Genomic DNA, 16483 nt, shown 5'->3' on the forward strand with positions numbered 1-16483 from the left:
CCTACCGATATACTGAAACTGGCAGGGAGAAAAGTCCTCCTTTAGCAACTTCTGGCGGTTTTGCAGCAGTCTCCAATGGTCATCTTCTCAACCAGAGTGTCTTGGCTCTGTGGCGGGTTTTGATGGCACCGCTGCTAGTAATTCCTGGTTTAATGTATAGGATATCTGTGGAGTAGTATTACCGCAGGGGTCATTTGTGGTACGTGAATTGATATACAGAAACTGTGGTGAAATGAAGATACACAGTTTGGAAAGGAAATTACAAAGGGCTTTCAAACCTGTCCCGTTGTTAGCAGAGTCCTGCCAGTAACTAGTGCCAGCAGACAGGGATTTACCTATAAGGCTTGCAGAGATAGGAATCACTACTGAGCCCTGGAGCCCGAGGAGGCCCAAAAGACTGTGTATAACATAAGAAGAGACATCGTAGACAGTACATAATTAATGGGGGGGCAGTACAGGTTTTGCATTGGGGGGCACAGAAACTTTAAGTTACACCTCTGCCAGAAAATACCCCTTCATAAACAGCACTGCCTCTCATCTAGCCACAAAATTCATTTGTAACATTCTAAGTACCTGCTGGGGCCACTAGGGGGAGCTCGCTGGATACACAGTCATACAAAGTTTCACCTTCACTGAGCAAGTCTAGAAGGACTCTGCTATCCGTATAGCAAGCAAAAACAGAAATGTTGCCTTATATCGGTCCCTGTAGAGCATAATAGTATACACAGTAAATAAAGCACACCAGCGCATGTACTAAGAGCACGGGACTTTACACGACTCATAAGAACTCCCCCCCCCCCCCCCCCAGCCTACTTTAATTGGTTGTACCTGCCTTCAGTGGCCGCTTTAAGACGAGTCACGCATGCGCAGTGTGACTGTGCTGGCCGTCGGAAGTTGTAGTGCGGGGTCCCAGGTGAGTGATCACGTGATCTGTCGCTTTACTTTTCTGTTGCGGCCACCAGTACTGGATGTACCTCCTAGTAATAAGTGCCAGCTCAGACACTGCGGCTTCACATACACCTTCATTACTCCATGAGAGATTTCTATAATCATGAATGTCAAAGCTGTTGGAAGACACAAGTATAACAGTACATGATACTATTGTATAATTAGTACAGGGTGCTGGCATATGCAGTAATGACCTCTGTATATTTGTCCTCATATAGTCCTAGGGATAAAATATCTGCCCTAACATGACTTCAGGGCTTGCATTATTTTTGCTGTCATCAGTTTCAGACTCTCTGATGTGTCATTTTCGCTGACCATAGAAAATAGTATAGTTGGAAATATTAGGCAGATTTATTAATAGTGATATACCTTGTGAGCAGCGCTGCAGGATCATTCATAGGGATCACATCCTGGAGATCAATATGATATAAGCTATAAAGAACCCAAGACTGGAGCTGCCTCTAGTACAGGGGTAGGCAACCTGCAGCACGCCGGATGATGTAAAACTACAACTCCCAGCATGCATACTTACTCTGATATTTTTGAAACTCCTATGGAAGTGACTGGAGCATGTTGGGAGTTGTAGTTTCACAGCAGCTGGTGTGCCGAAAGGTGCTGACCCCTGATCTAGTGATGCAACAGCTTATGAAGCCATTATATGGTTATACGCATGAATAAGGACAAGGCTACGTGGCTTCTTTGGCCACAACATGCATCACACAGTCAAGTTTGCACTGTAGTGCTGTCGTCACCGCAAGTGAATGTAAATTTGGATGTAATGGAACTCTCAAAGTGAAAAAAGAAAAAAGTGCACTTTTTCTTTTTTTTTGTTTTGTATACCCTTTGGTGCATTACCGATCTATTCAATTCTTTTTGTGTGTTTGTTAGTCCAACTCTCAAAGTGGCATAATGTCATGACAGGTTGCAAGAAATCAAAAACTGATGGATTACTTGTCAGCCACAATGCAAGTGTCGTTACTTTACATAAAGCCTGTCACCAGCGCCCGGCATATCAACCCAGCCCAACAGATAAATAGGTGTGGGTGACCTGACGCTGGTTCATACTAGCATTTGGCTGCCCCTTTTTCGCATCCACATGAGCACCCAAAAACGGAAAGTTACCCCCTTCAAAAAACGATTACCTATGGATCCCATAGACTATAATGGGGTCCGCCAAGTTTCCGCTCGAAAAATGTGGAGAGAAAAGTATTTTTTAAGCGTGTTTGGGGACAAAAAGCCTAAATGTAATTCATGTGCTGGTGTGAACCCAGCCTTAATCAACCTTGTCGACATCAAATATGCAGAGAAAGAGGTCCGCATCACTTGCGTTTTCTATAAAATGTAACTTTTAATCCATGTTTTTTTAAAAAAAAATTTGCAAAAGACATACAAATTGTGAAAAGTCAGGAAAACCTGATAACAAAAATAGTGGTTAAAAAACGTTAACCAATTTGATGTCGACACGTACTGCTTTTTAAAGTCCGAAAGCGAAGGTCGTGCACCTTGAAGTTTTCATCTGAAGGAACCATTTACCAAATTTTTCTATCAATATTTTTTAATCAACCTTTGTTTTCCTCCGTGCATTAATGCGTCCATTGCTGAGATATCACCACGTTTGTCAATATACAAATTACGGTGTTGGTATTTACCCCTTTGGAGCAACAGGACTACCCTCATTATTAAAGAGCTCATTTACATATTGACAAAAAACGCAATATTTCAACAGCAGAGTCACGGATACACAAGAGGAAAACACTGTTTAATTCAGGTGACATTAACATATGATGTTAATGTCACCTGAAGAGTGAAAATTCGATTTGGGACCAGACAACTTGTTATGAAGGTATTACTAAACTGTGATCTTTGACTGCTGAAATTGTGAGTGCATAGTCAAAAACCAAAACTACAAAACTGAGAAAGCCAAGTTACGAATCCATGGCCATTTATGCTGCACATTCTGATGCACTACCAGTTTGTATAAATCATTTATTTATAAAGAAGAGAATTAGAGACAATAGGTCTGTGATGGCGAACCTATGGCACAGCCCTCTCTTTGGGCACCCATCCGTGGAACAGATTATACTGTGAGGGGGTCACCGTGGAGCAAATTGTACTTTGTGGGGACCACTGTGTAGCAGATTATACTGTGTTGGAGCCACTGTGGAGCTGATTGTACTGTGTAGGGACCACTGTGGAGCTGATTGTACTGTGTAGGGGCCACTGTGGAGCTTATTGTACTGTGTAGGGGCCACTGTGGAGCTGATTGTACTGTGTGGGGGCCACTGTGGAGCTGATTGTACTGTGTAGGGGCCACTGTGGAGCTTATTGTACTGTGTAGGGGCCACTGTGGAGCTGATTGTACTGTGTGGGGGCCACTGTGGAGCTGATTGTACTGTGTAGGGGCCACTGTGGAGCTGATTGGCCTGTATGTGGGTCACTGTGAAGCAGATTGGACTGTGTGGGGGGTCACATTGGCGCAGAAAGCTCTATAAAGCCCCATTCATATGACCATATTTTGCAGGTCTGTAATCCTGTGCATTGTGGATCAGCACATTATTAAAGTTAAATTGCTGTGTTGGCACTTTGTGATAATTTAGTGGGTTTTGGGTTGCAGTTTGGGCACTTGGTCTCTAAAAGGTTCGCCATCACTGCAATAGGTCAAAGTAACTCATGGTGGTATAGTGGCAGCAGGGTTTCTGTATGTTGTATGCTCTACTAAAGAAGTGGGTGTACAGGTTACGTTTGAAGGTTGTAATTGTGGAGGGCAGTTGTATGAATCATGGTAGTGAGTTCCAGAATAAGGGGGATGTGCTGGAGAAATCTTGGAATCGGTTGTGTGAAGAGCAAATCACACCAGAGAGCGAAGAAGGACATTCTGTGAGGATCGATGACTATATATTGGGAGGTAGCGGGAGATTGGGTCACACCATGAGGCCATTTTCACATAATCAGTACTTTGGTACAGTTTTTTCTGTCGTTGGTCCAAAATGAGGGGGGGGGACACATCTTCTGATAGTTTTTTTTCTGTAGCTTTAGCTACTTATAAAAGTTGAGCCAAAACACTGATCAGTCTACTGCTGCGTGAAAGTGGTAGTCAGATTGAGAAATACAGTACATGTAAGGGCCACATTTCCTAACCTGACTGCAACTCACATGAATGGGACTCCCAGTACCATAGTCATCTGTGATGCTGGGGGTCCCTGCCTGTCTACAGGGCTACTATCCCATACTGTAATTTCTATTCATCTGGACCTTGGTTGGTCCAGGAAACACATCTGACACATAGAGTGTATTTCTCTGCCACTCATAGGCAGACTGTGAAACTGGCCTTAGACGTCAGAAAAATACATTAGCTAGTTTTCTGGAAGTATTTCACCAGTGACATCAGTAATGGTACCTTGCCATTTAGGAAAAAGTCTGACCCCTATAGCTATGACTCATGCGCTCAGCGGTGTGATGATATCACAGCATGAACATGAATGGAATTTTAATGTTCCCCAGATGCAGAATTTCTGAAATGCAGAACATTCTTGCATCAGAAACCAAGAAATAACAGGTAGAGGTCAAATATATTGTATTTACTGTTCTTCTTACAAGTTTAAAAAATGAATATCTGTGTCTAGAGTCCACAGGCAGTGCCCTTGTTATTTAGGCTGTCCCATGTAATGGCTGTTTTTCATTGAGTAGCTTCGAAGGGTTTTCCCACCAAAGCAAGTTAACCCCTAACTTGCAGATCAGTGGAAATTCGACCCCACTGATCAGCAGATTGGGGGACGTTCTCAATGGAGCAGTGGTCGGTTAGTACAATCAATTCTATGGGGGCGCTGGAGGTAGCCGTAATGTAGCGCTCAGCTATCTCCGGAAATCCCACTGAAATAAATGGAGCAGTGCACACACTGCCCAACCATCGCTTCATGATCAATAGGAATTTTAGTGGTCAGATCACCCTGATCTACAAGTTATCTACTATCCCATATAGATGTAATAACTTGCTTTGGTGGTTATCCCCTTTACTGTTGAATAGGGCCCCCCCCTTCCTCCCAGGCAATAAACAACAGCTAATGGAATATTCTGGGCTGCCCGTTTTTTTGGGGTTTTTTTTTTTTTGTTTTTTTTCTGCTTTAAACACAAATGATTTGTTTTGAGGGTAATGAAACATCTGGAAGCCGTACATCCTGGTGTATTTCTGTGTTAGATCCGGCTTTACATCTAGGTTTTTGTTATGTCCGCAAAAGAATAAAGGTGATTTTTTTTTTTAGCAACAGTGAATAAGTGTAAATTGGATGAAGTACAGATGGCGTGCGTGTGCTGCCCATTTTTAATTTCAAGGACCCATAGGCTTGAATGGCTGGAACAAGTAGAGAAAGGACTAGAGCATGCCACTACTATTTTTTTTCTCAGTGTCTCTCAGTCCACGAAAAACCAAATGTGTGAACAGCTCCATTCACTATAATGGGTTTATGTGCTCACCATTTTTTTCACAGACTGCACTTGGACAGAAAAACTGTTAGTGTGAAAGAGCCCTAAGACTGAGAGATCCATCAACAGCACTTTAATGAAATTCAAAGATGTAAATGAGATGTATTATATATAATAGATCTTATATATGCATACTGTCTAGATACAAGCAGAGCTTCATTTTAACATGATAACGAAATGTAGCCATCTGTTAGTACACCTATTGTTCTGTAGTTGTGACAAACAAGACATGTTAGGAAGTATTTATAGAAAGTCATTTATTTTCTGTTTCTGAGGTTTTTATTACTTTGTCTAATGCCAATAGCACAAGCGTTCTCCTCCCCAAATATAGTCACTATTACTTGCTGGGTCCTGTTATGTTGATCACCAGAGAGACGCTCAAGTGTAATACAGAGCTCGGGCCTTTTTTTTTTTTTTTGTTAAAGTGAATGAAGATTCAACATTTGGATCTTATGTGGTCGAGTGCATAGCTGCATGTTGTGAGTGGGCACGGTATTACAGTATTATTTGCTGTGATATGATAGCATTCATTTGACTACTACTACTTTCGTAATTGTTCTTGTATATGAGGGCATCATGAGTGCAGCCATTTACATATGCAAGTGTGTTTGTGCATACACTTGTATATCATGACTGTGAACCCCTCAACCCATAGTCCAGTACAGGTTGGTATGCAAAAAGAAAGTACTCCATACAGCTCACCATCTATGTGTGCAATCCAGGATCCATATTATTCGAGAGAAGAAAAGGTGCACGAAGAAGAAGCTTGGACTTAAAGATCCAAATGGATTCCACAGTCTCTGAAGGGGTTGTCCAGTGGTTAAACTCTATCTATCTATCTATCTATCTATCTATCTATCTATCTATCTATCTATCTATCTATATCTATATATATATATATATATATATTTATTATTATTATTATTATATTATTATTATTATATATTTTTTTTAAACTAGTGTGCTCCTTGTATGCCCATGTGTTAAACCACACATAACCTACCTGGTTCCAGTGTCCTGTGTACCCTGATATTGTCTTATTTGTTTGCTGTTTTTTTTCTGGTGCCAAGTGCTATAAACATGGCACTTCCACATTTATCAGAGGCTACAACTCCCAGAATTTCCCCCTCATGAGAATCTAATATCCTCCATTGGCTAAGCAAACATAACATGGGTGCTTGCAGCTCCTGCACCATCGCCAGTGCCGGCATTCTTGCATTTACTGAAGTAGATTTAGGGATAGCAGAAGACTACAGCACATGATCCACCTGAAGAGCCCATATAGGTTAGTACCCCTAGACCCGCAGAGTTAACAAGCAAAAGGGATCTTAAAAAGGTACTGGTATTTTAATTGTAAGAGAACGAGCCTGAATTTTTAATAACATTAAATTGAGCTATTGCATTACATCAATGTACAAGCTATATACAGGCAACTTGCGGTCACTGGACAACCCCTTTAAAAAAGAAAAAAACAGTTAAAGGAGTCAGACAGCTTTCTGATATTGTTGATCTATCTATTGTTGATCATTGAGGATCCAATACTCAGCACCCCTACTGATCAGCTGTTCACTGCCAGTGCTGAATCTACACTGTGGATGGAGATAGAAGCAGATGTCTCTATCCATTGGGTAGTGGCCATGCTGAGTTACTGTAGTTCAGAGGTGTATTATATATAGCCTTCTGTGTTAAGCATAACCAAGCAACAAGGTCTTCACATATGAAATCATGGAGAGAGAGAAGAAATCCTCCATCCTCTCAAGTTTCTCTTTAATCTTTTACAATGCAGCCACTTTGTTTAGAACTGTAACCACCAACATGATTATGTTTTGGCAACTAGGACACTTACAGCGGTTTCCAAAAGTTAGAACTTAGTGTTATAATGGTGATGATCCTATGAAACAGATGCCAGATTGTGGATATAACTACATAAATGGCAGCCATATAATAATACAACGGCTACTATTCATAAAACTATATATGTCTATATCTGTAACTGGAGTGTCCTTAAAAATCTGAGTCCCAAATGTCGTGATGAGGAGGTCGTGATGTGAGGGGGTCATATAAGTATTGTGAATAGGTTTGCTGTAGTAGGTTATAAACATATTGAGATTAAGATTGTTCTTGTTTTAGGTTGTGCAGAAGTAAAGACTAAGTCCAAAAGAACTTGAAAGCATGAAGGTTAAGAGAGTTGTGTTGGCATCGAGGCCAGGTAGGTGATGTAGTTTTACCATATTCAATTCAACATCATCAAAATATATATGGCTTGGCATAGGTGTCAAGGATGTGACCTGATGGGTGAAGCTCAGAATGTATATCAGTAGTGACAATATAAATGCAGTCAAACATGGCTGTGAATTGCAAATGGAATAGAGGAAGTTACCTAACTGTGTAGTAAAGACCAGAAGGATAGAAGAGAAAGGAACCCTGGATGAGAAAGTAATGAGCCCATGAGTAGTATGGCTTATAACGCTGGCTGGCAGAAGCTGCTTCTTGAAATCCTAGAAAATGAAGTCAGGGCCATGAACTATACAAGGATCACTTAACCTGCCCAGTCCCTTGAATATATGGGGACTAACTCCACCATGGTAATCTTTAGCATTGAATTCAGAATTCATGATTGTTTTGCTTTTCTCTGTGCCATATGCCTTTACCTAATGCAAAGGAATATTGCACAAAGTGGCCACCATAATAGGATACTTCACACTATGGACATAATATGCATGATAATGGGCCAGTGAATGGATAAATAACATGGTTCGTGCACACAGTGATGTCACAGCACAAGAATAATACATGTAGTGATGTCACAGTGCATGGATTATACACAGTTATTATAGCCCAGAACAATAGTAATCTACTCAGTACATGGACAATGTGATGTCACAAGGATAATTTACTCAGCACATGGAATGATGCGTACAGTGATGTCACAGTGCAACTGTAATTCACACAGTGATGTCACAGCATGATGATAATGTACACAGTGATGTCACAGCATGATGATAATGTACACACTGATGTCACAGCATGATGATAATGTACACAGTGATGTTTCAGCACAACAGTAGCACATCCATGATACATACATGTCACATCATAGGGATAATGTACACAGAGATGTCACAGTGATGAAATCATGACAGAAGAAAATCACATACAAAAAAGTACACAGTGATAACACAGCAGAGGGAAAGACATATAACAATATTATGGTGCGTAAGTAATACGTATAACCATGTCACATTACAAGAATAATGGGGCTCCTTCCACACTTAGTCTGCACTAAATACACCGTATTCCCCCAGTGAAGCAGGGCTCTGTAGCAGCGGTTATACTTGGCATCTTAGTATTTGAACAAATACGAGAAAATAAAAATTGCCGAGAGTATCACTGAGTATGGATGGTTTGTCGCTTGTAACATTTATGTAACCACGTTCCTTTTCTAATCCTATTGTTTGACCCTTTTTATTATACAAACTTGAAACTGAAGTAAAACTCTTTGAAACCTTAAAATGTCATAATCCTGCTGAGAAGATAGTTTAGTACTCTCTCTGCTGCCAAACCTACAGTAACGTCTTGTAATGACATTCCACTGCCACATTCCCAAACGGAAAGTTGTCATTTTTTAGAACAACCACCATTTCAGATTCACTTTTCTCACATTGAACTCAAAGTGCAGAAGGAGCAGAGTTATCCCAAACTTCTGCAACAAGTTAAACTGCTGTATCTTATCACAGAAGATAACAAAAAACAATGAAATCTCAATGGAATTTTTTTTAAAAATGCTTTTCATTGCTTTTTGTTGGTTTCTGGATAAAATATCACACTGCAGCTGTTTAACCAATTGCAGAAGTTTGGGTTAACGCTGCTATTTCTGTACATGTTATATAATAGAGAAATAAAACCAATACAGCGCCCCCTAGCGCAATATACCCAACATAAGGTGATGGAACAGGCAAGGCAGCAAGAAACTCCAGAAGTGGCGTAAACACGTATTTTAGGCCATCAATGCTAGTAGTGCCTGTTTCCTACATTTCTTTATTTAGTCTCTCTGTGTGTGTGATATATACATTTATTATAGCCATCACTTTTGTAAATTTGGAGGTAAACAACTTTGAAGTCTTTTGTGCAAATGCAGACATTAGGTGCATTGGGGGCAGTACGTCTGTTCCCTGGTGCTCTGCTCTTGCCATTAAGACCCCTACCATCTCCTGTCTGCATACACCGTTCAGTGAGAGTTGATCCTTCCACTGTTACGGCATCATCCATTCTACTTGAGCGGTGCTCCCAGGGCTGAAGGCCCGCCCCAGTGCTCCCAGGGCTAAAGGCCCGCCCCAGTGCTCCTAGGGCTAATGGCCTGCCCACAGTGCTCCCAAGGCTGAAGGCCCGCCCTAGTGCTCCTAGGGCTGATGGCCCACCCACAATGCTCCTAGGGCTGAAGGCCCACCCCATTGCTCCCAGGGCTAAAGGCCCGCCCCAGTGCTCCTAGGGCTGATGGCCCGCCCACAGTGCTACCAGGGCTGAAGGCCCACCCCAGTGCTCTTAGGGCTGATGGCCTGCCCACAATGCTCCCAAAGCTGAAGGCCCTCCCCAGTGCTCCTAGGGCTGAAGGCCCTCCCCAGTGCTCCTAGGGCTGAAGGCCCGCCCCAGTGCTCCTAGGGCTGATGGCCCGCCCACAGTGCTACCAGGGCTGAAGGCCCACCCCAGTGCTCTTAGGGCTGATGGCCTGCCCACAGTGCTCCTAGGGCTGAAGGCCCTCCCCAGTGCTCCTAGGGCTGAAGGCCCTCCCCAGTGCTCCTAGGGCTGAAGGCCCGCCCCAGTGCTCCCAGGGCTAAAGGCCCGCCCCAGTGCTCCTAGGGCTGATGGCCCGCCCACAGTGCTACCAGGGCTGAAGGCCCACCCCAGTGCTCTTAGGGCTGATGGCCTGCCCACAATGCTCCCAGGGCTGAAGGCACACCCCCAGTGCACTAACTACCTCAATTGCATAAAGTGTCAAAGATCTTTTTCTCCAAATCTACAAAAGTGACATACATAACAAAGCTATTTTGTTTATTGCTGTAATGGGCACTGTAAGATGGTGGTGACAGTTGAATATATTCGGAGAAGGTGATAGACTCCCTTTCAGCAATGTTTGCTACAGATCACAATATATTGCTCAGTATTCATCCCAGTATTATGGACCAGATTTTTAACAATTCACTAGATAAGTGTTTTACTGGTGGCAGTCTGAATGCTTGCAACCCTGCAGATCACAAGGAAGGGGTTCTGTGTCCACCATAAGAATGGAACAATGTATTTGGCATCTTTTAGGCAGTCTCATACCGATACCTAGCCAGGCAGCGTGTATGCTCGTTCTGCTGAGGATACTTTAATGTAATAAATTTAGTTTAGTGCTACAGAAATTAGTTTTTGCTTATAGCTTGCTCTCCCTAGTGGTGGCTTGGTGATGCCAAAATCCACAATGTCACAAAATCTCAGCTTGGAGAGGAAGCTAAGGAATTTGGCATTTGTAACAAAGTGGTACAACATTACCCAGGATAACAAGGGGCATTCCTTCATGAAAGTAAAGTAAAATCTAAAGTCTTCTTGCTAAGTCTCTGCTATTGCTGCTTAGCTGTATACAGTGACATTGACTTGGCTGGATTTAGTCATCATTCACAATGACCCCTGCTGAGAATGGCTTGGTGCCTTCTTACTCATTCCTATTGAGTCACATTAACTGATTATTGGATTTTACATTATTCTTTTGCCTGCAGTAACGCTGCTAGCATTACAAGGCATAAACAGTTATTGAACTCCAGAGCAATCGTTTGGGCTATCAAGGCTACCAGATAAAGCAAGCATTTTGGTGCTAAGGCAAATGCATCAGGATACACATAATCCTAAGGCTAGTTTCACATAGTGGGATTGCTGCAATAATTCTGCCTTGCGTTCATTTCATTAGGACACTGATGCCTCAGTTTCTGCTAGCAGATATAAGATGTATCCTGCTCAATCTTTGGGCAGATTCTAATGAGTGAATGGTAGTAGGAAATTTTTCTGCCACGGACTTGCCTGGTGGGTCCTGACAAAAAATCTTGTGAATCTACCCATTTTGCCAATAATAGGATCAGCCTCAATTTTTCCCATTGTGGGGAAATATCCCATGGAACTTGTGACCCCAAATCCATATATGCTGGCCTTTATTCTCCCAACTAATACTGGATATAATTCCCCCTGTAATGCAAAAGCCACGGTGTCAACTTCAGTGATGTCTAGTAAAAAATAATAGGTGTTCTGCTTAGTGTCCATAATAGACTCTTAAAAGAATCTGGCGAAACCTTGATGACTGATATTAGTGATGTGTGAATGATATGGAGGGCCAGATTGGGGACATTGTGGCCCCTCCACTCAATGTACCACTGCAGTGGCAGCTGTGCCATTGGAAACTACAGCTCCCCTAGGCCTAACCTAGCTGCAGAAAATTCATCCTCCCAAGATAATTTGGTATTTATTTAGTATACAGATTCACAGATATTGTCAATATTGTCCCAAGTAGGGCCAACAATCTACATACCTGGAGGAAACCCACGCAAATACAGGGAGAACATACAGATTCCTTGTGGATGTTGTCCTTGGCTGGATTCAAACTCAGGATTCCAGCGTTGCAAGGCTACAGTGCCAATGCAGGCTGAAATTTACTTGCATTTACATGTAAAGTGGTTCTTTACACCTATATTATGGGAGTTTTATTTATGCAATTTGATATCAATTATTAAGAACAAAAAAAAACCCTAAATGCCATCTTAATAAAGGAAAAGCAGGCAAATATGTGAGTACTAGGGACAAGTGCCAAACCTCATTGAAACTTTTGAGTGCCCTTTGGCTTGGGCTAATGTGTAGTCATGGTGTATTTTAAGTCTAAGCCGGTCACAGTTGATGCGTTGTGCGTACAGTTTAGAATTAGCACCTTGGATAGATAAACCACCTGTGTGACACACGTTGTACATGGTGAAAAGAGATATTCATGGCTGCTCAGCTCAGGGTGTAAAAGAGGGGCAGATGTCTCACTGGGAGTATATGCAGAGGAAATATTACCGGTCAGCTCAATGTTTTAGTAAAACTCTGTACGATCTCTTATAACAGTTCTTACAAGGAATAACAGTTCTTGAGGTTTTTTTTTATTTTTTTTCTTGGAAGACATTTCTCACCTTGGGGACTACAGAGGTGGCTCAGTGGTTAGCACTGTTGACTTGCAGCGCTGGAATCCTAGGTCTAAAAACCGACAAGGACAACATCAACGAGGAGTTTGTATGTTCTCCTCATGTTTGCGTGGGTTTCTATGGGGTTCTCTGGTTTCCTCCCACACTCAGATATACTAATAGAAAATTTAGATTGTGAGCCCTACTTGCAACAATGTTGACAATATCTCTGTAAAGTGCTGTGGAATATGATGGCGTTATATGAGTAAGCAAAATAGATAAATACATTTCTCAGTTCTTTCATTTCCAGGAGGAATAAAAGAGGAGCATATCAATGTAGCGTTTTTATAAAAGATGTTCCAAGATTTATTTAATAGAATATGTAAGTTTTTACTAGAAACGACCCCAGGAGAGCTGAAAGGTCTACTGAATGCTGGAGTTTTTATTGCAGATTTTGGCTTCAAGTGGAATGGGAAATATAAAGCGGAGGCCCCACTGTCCGGAAACGCCGCGGGAAAAATCGCGGCATTATACAGTAACTGCAAAGTGGTTGAGATTCATGTGAATCCCATGCCCACTTTGCTTTTAAAACTGCAGCGTGGACACGCTGTAGTTTTCAAAACCAGCGCAGTTTTGGAAATCGCAGTGTCAATTATATCTATGGAAACACTGGTGGCTTTCCTGTAGACATAATGGTAACAAAAAGAGGAAAACTCTGTGAACTTTCTGTTCAAAGCGCTGCGGGAAGAACTGCGATGTGTTCCTGCCATGTTTTTTTCCGCAGCGCTTTAGTGCTGTGTATCATCCCATGGGACCTTACCCTTAGGAAGGACTTGTACATGTCCTTAATGCTGAAAAACCACTGCATTTTACAGTACCAGCAAAGTGAATGAGATTTTTCTGTATCTCATCCACACATTGTAGAAGAAAAAAAAACAGCTGTGGAAAAGCAGCACTCTAAAGAACACAGTAAATTTAGCAAGAGTTTTCCCCATATATTTAAAAGGGGAAGTAAAAACACTGCAAACAATCGACATTAAAAATGCTACAGAAAAAAACGCATTGTTTGCGGTGTTTTTTTTTTCTAACAAAATTCAATGTCCAAAGACAGAATTGTCATAAAAATAATACAAGCTTTATTAAAGAGATACAATAAAAAACATGAATTAAACAAAAACATGCAACAAGTAACACTAGGTTCACACCAGCGTTCTTCTTTCCGTTCTGAGCTTTCCGTCTTCTGCATGCCAGAAGTCGGAAAGCTCAGACCGGGTCCGGGCGTGAGCGGCGGTGAGCGTTTTATGCTCTCCGCCGCGAAACCGGATTTTTTTATTCGGACACAGAGTACTGCATGTATGACTGTGTCCGGATTATAAAACCCGGTTTCGCGGCAGAGAGCATAAAACGCTCACCGCCGCTCACGGCCGGACATCTCTCTCACCCATTCAAATGAATGGGTGAGAGAGACTCCTGCAGGTTTCTGTCTCCTGCTTCTGTTTTAGGCAGGAAACGGAAACCTGAACTACGGAGTTCACAACGCAGATGTGAACGAGCCCTTAAACAGGAGGAACCAATACTTCCAAAATGGTATGTAAAAATCACATAGCAATAATTATGTTGGACATTCAAGCAGGGCTGAGAGTACAAAGAGTAAGCATAGTGGCAACATCAAAGGCTATATAGGTATATATATAGGTATATAAAGTGCATAAAAGCAACAAGAAATGTAGCCAAGACATGTAGTAATGATGAAAGTACAAACAAACCCAATACATGGAAAGACTGTGAGTATCAAATCATAAGAAAGACATACCATGAACAGACGTCCCCGACGCGCGTTTTGCCAACCAATGGCTTCGTCAGGGCTATTGGTCTGTTCATGGTATGTCTTTCTTATGATTTGATACAGTCTTTCCATGTACTGGGTTTGTTTGTACTTTCATCATCACTACATGTCTTGGCTACATTTCTTGCTGCTTTTATGCACTTTATATACATATATATACTAACTATATAATATATATATACCTATATAGCCTTTGATGTTGCCAGTATGTTTACTCTTTGTACTTTCAGCCCTGCTTGAATGTCCAATATAATTATTGCTATGTGATTTTTACATACCATTTTGAAGTATTGGTTCCTCCTGTTTTACTTGTTGTATGTTTTTGTTTAATTCATGTTTTTTTATTGTATCTCTTTAATAAAGCTTGTATTATTATTATGGCAATTCTGTCTTTGGACATTGAATTTTGTATTTTGGGGTGAATTTGCCATTACTATGCCTTAGGTTGCAGTTTGTATATTTTAGTGTTTTTTTTTTTTTCTGTTGCGTTTTTTAGTTTTAAGCTGGTAGTTAAGGAGCACAGATGTTTTGAGTGAAATCTGCATAACTACAAGTGAACCTTCTCTTCACAGCCCAATGGTGCTATGAATGTAAACTAATACACAGTCTTTTTATGTGTTCTTATTCAGGAAATGATGGAGAGCCAAGAAATGAAAACTTCCGTCTGGAGGAAACAGATCTTTCAGAGGAGCTCATGGATGGACAAGTCTTAACCCAAACCTTGTACATTTCTGTGGATCCGTACCTGGTGAGCTGTGCTTCTTTTATGCACAGAAATGTCGAAATAGCAGACTAAATCTTCATTCACATCTGTGTCGGTAATCCGTTCGGGGGAGTCCGCATGGGGACCCCCCTGAACAGACTACAGAAAGCATTTGCAAGTGGTGTGCACTGAAAGCACACGGACCCCATAGATTATAATGGGGTCCATGTGCTTGCCATGAGATCTCCGCAGGGAACATACAGAGAGGAAAGTACTTCACAGTCTACTTTCCTCTCCGCATGATTCATGTGGGCAGCACACGGAAAGCACACAGACCCCATTATAGTCTATGGGGTCCGTGTGCTTTTACTGCACACTGATTGCAAATGCGTTCGGTAGTCCGTTCAGGGGTTCCCCATGCGGACTTCCCAAACGGATTACCAAACGCAGATGTGAACCAAGGGTAAGGCTAAGATCACATCTGCGCTGTGTAGACTCCATTACAGTGTCCACCTAAAAATTGTCAGAAGAAGAAAGATTTCCATGTAACATTAAAGTGGCAAGAAGAGAATAGCCATATAATGGTTGCCGCCACAAAAATACATTGCATGGGCGTTCTGTATACTCCGAACTGAACAATCTTGAAAAGCATTTGTTTTTTGTAGAGAAATAAAGCAGGAAGAAATGTCTCGGGTTTTGCATAAGAAAAGGCGGACTTGTTACTGACTAGCATTAACATCCCCATGAGACTGTGTTACATATGCAGCAAATTTTCACTTCCTTATGTGTGAAGTAACTTCATTTACATCTGACTGCTTCAGGAATTGTCAAACAAAACACAAGAATTAGAAAATGATTCAACATGGTAATCGAATTCCAAATGATATATGCGAGATAAGATGTGGATCCAGTGATATATTCTTTTTTTCTTTCTTTTCCTCTGATATGGGGTCGTTGTCTTCCACCTCATTTGGGGCTTTTATCCTCCTGGACCAACGCCGTACAATTTTTCTGAACCCTAATAACTATGTGTATAATGTTTATGGCATCAAATCAGGGGCGTTACTACCATAGAGGCAGCGGAGGTGGCTGCCACAGGGCCCGGGCCATTAGGGGGCCCGGTGACAGCCGCTACCGTTGCGTTTTTTTTTGTTGTTTTTTTTTAAATTGGCCATTACGGGCCCTATTTACTTGCCGATCCTGGACATAATACTGTGTGCAGGTGCCACTATGGGGACATAATAGTGTGTGCAGGGGCCACTAATGGGTATAATACTGTGTGCAGGGGCCACTAAGGGACATAATACTGTATGCAGGGGCCACTAT

At 41.8% G+C, this 16483-nt stretch overlaps 1 protein-coding gene across 1 annotated transcript in view; it reads left to right on the forward strand.

Moving 5' to 3' along the window:
- Positions 1-869: 869 nt before the first annotated feature.
- PTGR2 (prostaglandin reductase 2) overlaps positions 870-16483 on the forward strand; it is a 28485-nt gene continuing 12871 nt past the window's right edge. The window contains exons 1-3 of the mRNA XM_075280864.1: positions 870-913; positions 7558-7636; positions 15084-15202. Coding sequence (XP_075136965.1) covers positions 7600-7636; positions 15084-15202 — 156 coding nt within the window. The 5' untranslated portion in view covers positions 870-913; positions 7558-7599. The remainder of the gene's footprint in view (positions 914-7557; positions 7637-15083; positions 15203-16483) is intronic.

The sequence above is a fragment of the Leptodactylus fuscus genome, chromosome 7 (genome assembly GCF_031893055.1).
Source record: "Leptodactylus fuscus isolate aLepFus1 chromosome 7, aLepFus1.hap2, whole genome shotgun sequence".
NCBI classification, from domain to species: Eukaryota; Metazoa; Chordata; class Amphibia; order Anura; family Leptodactylidae; genus Leptodactylus; species Leptodactylus fuscus.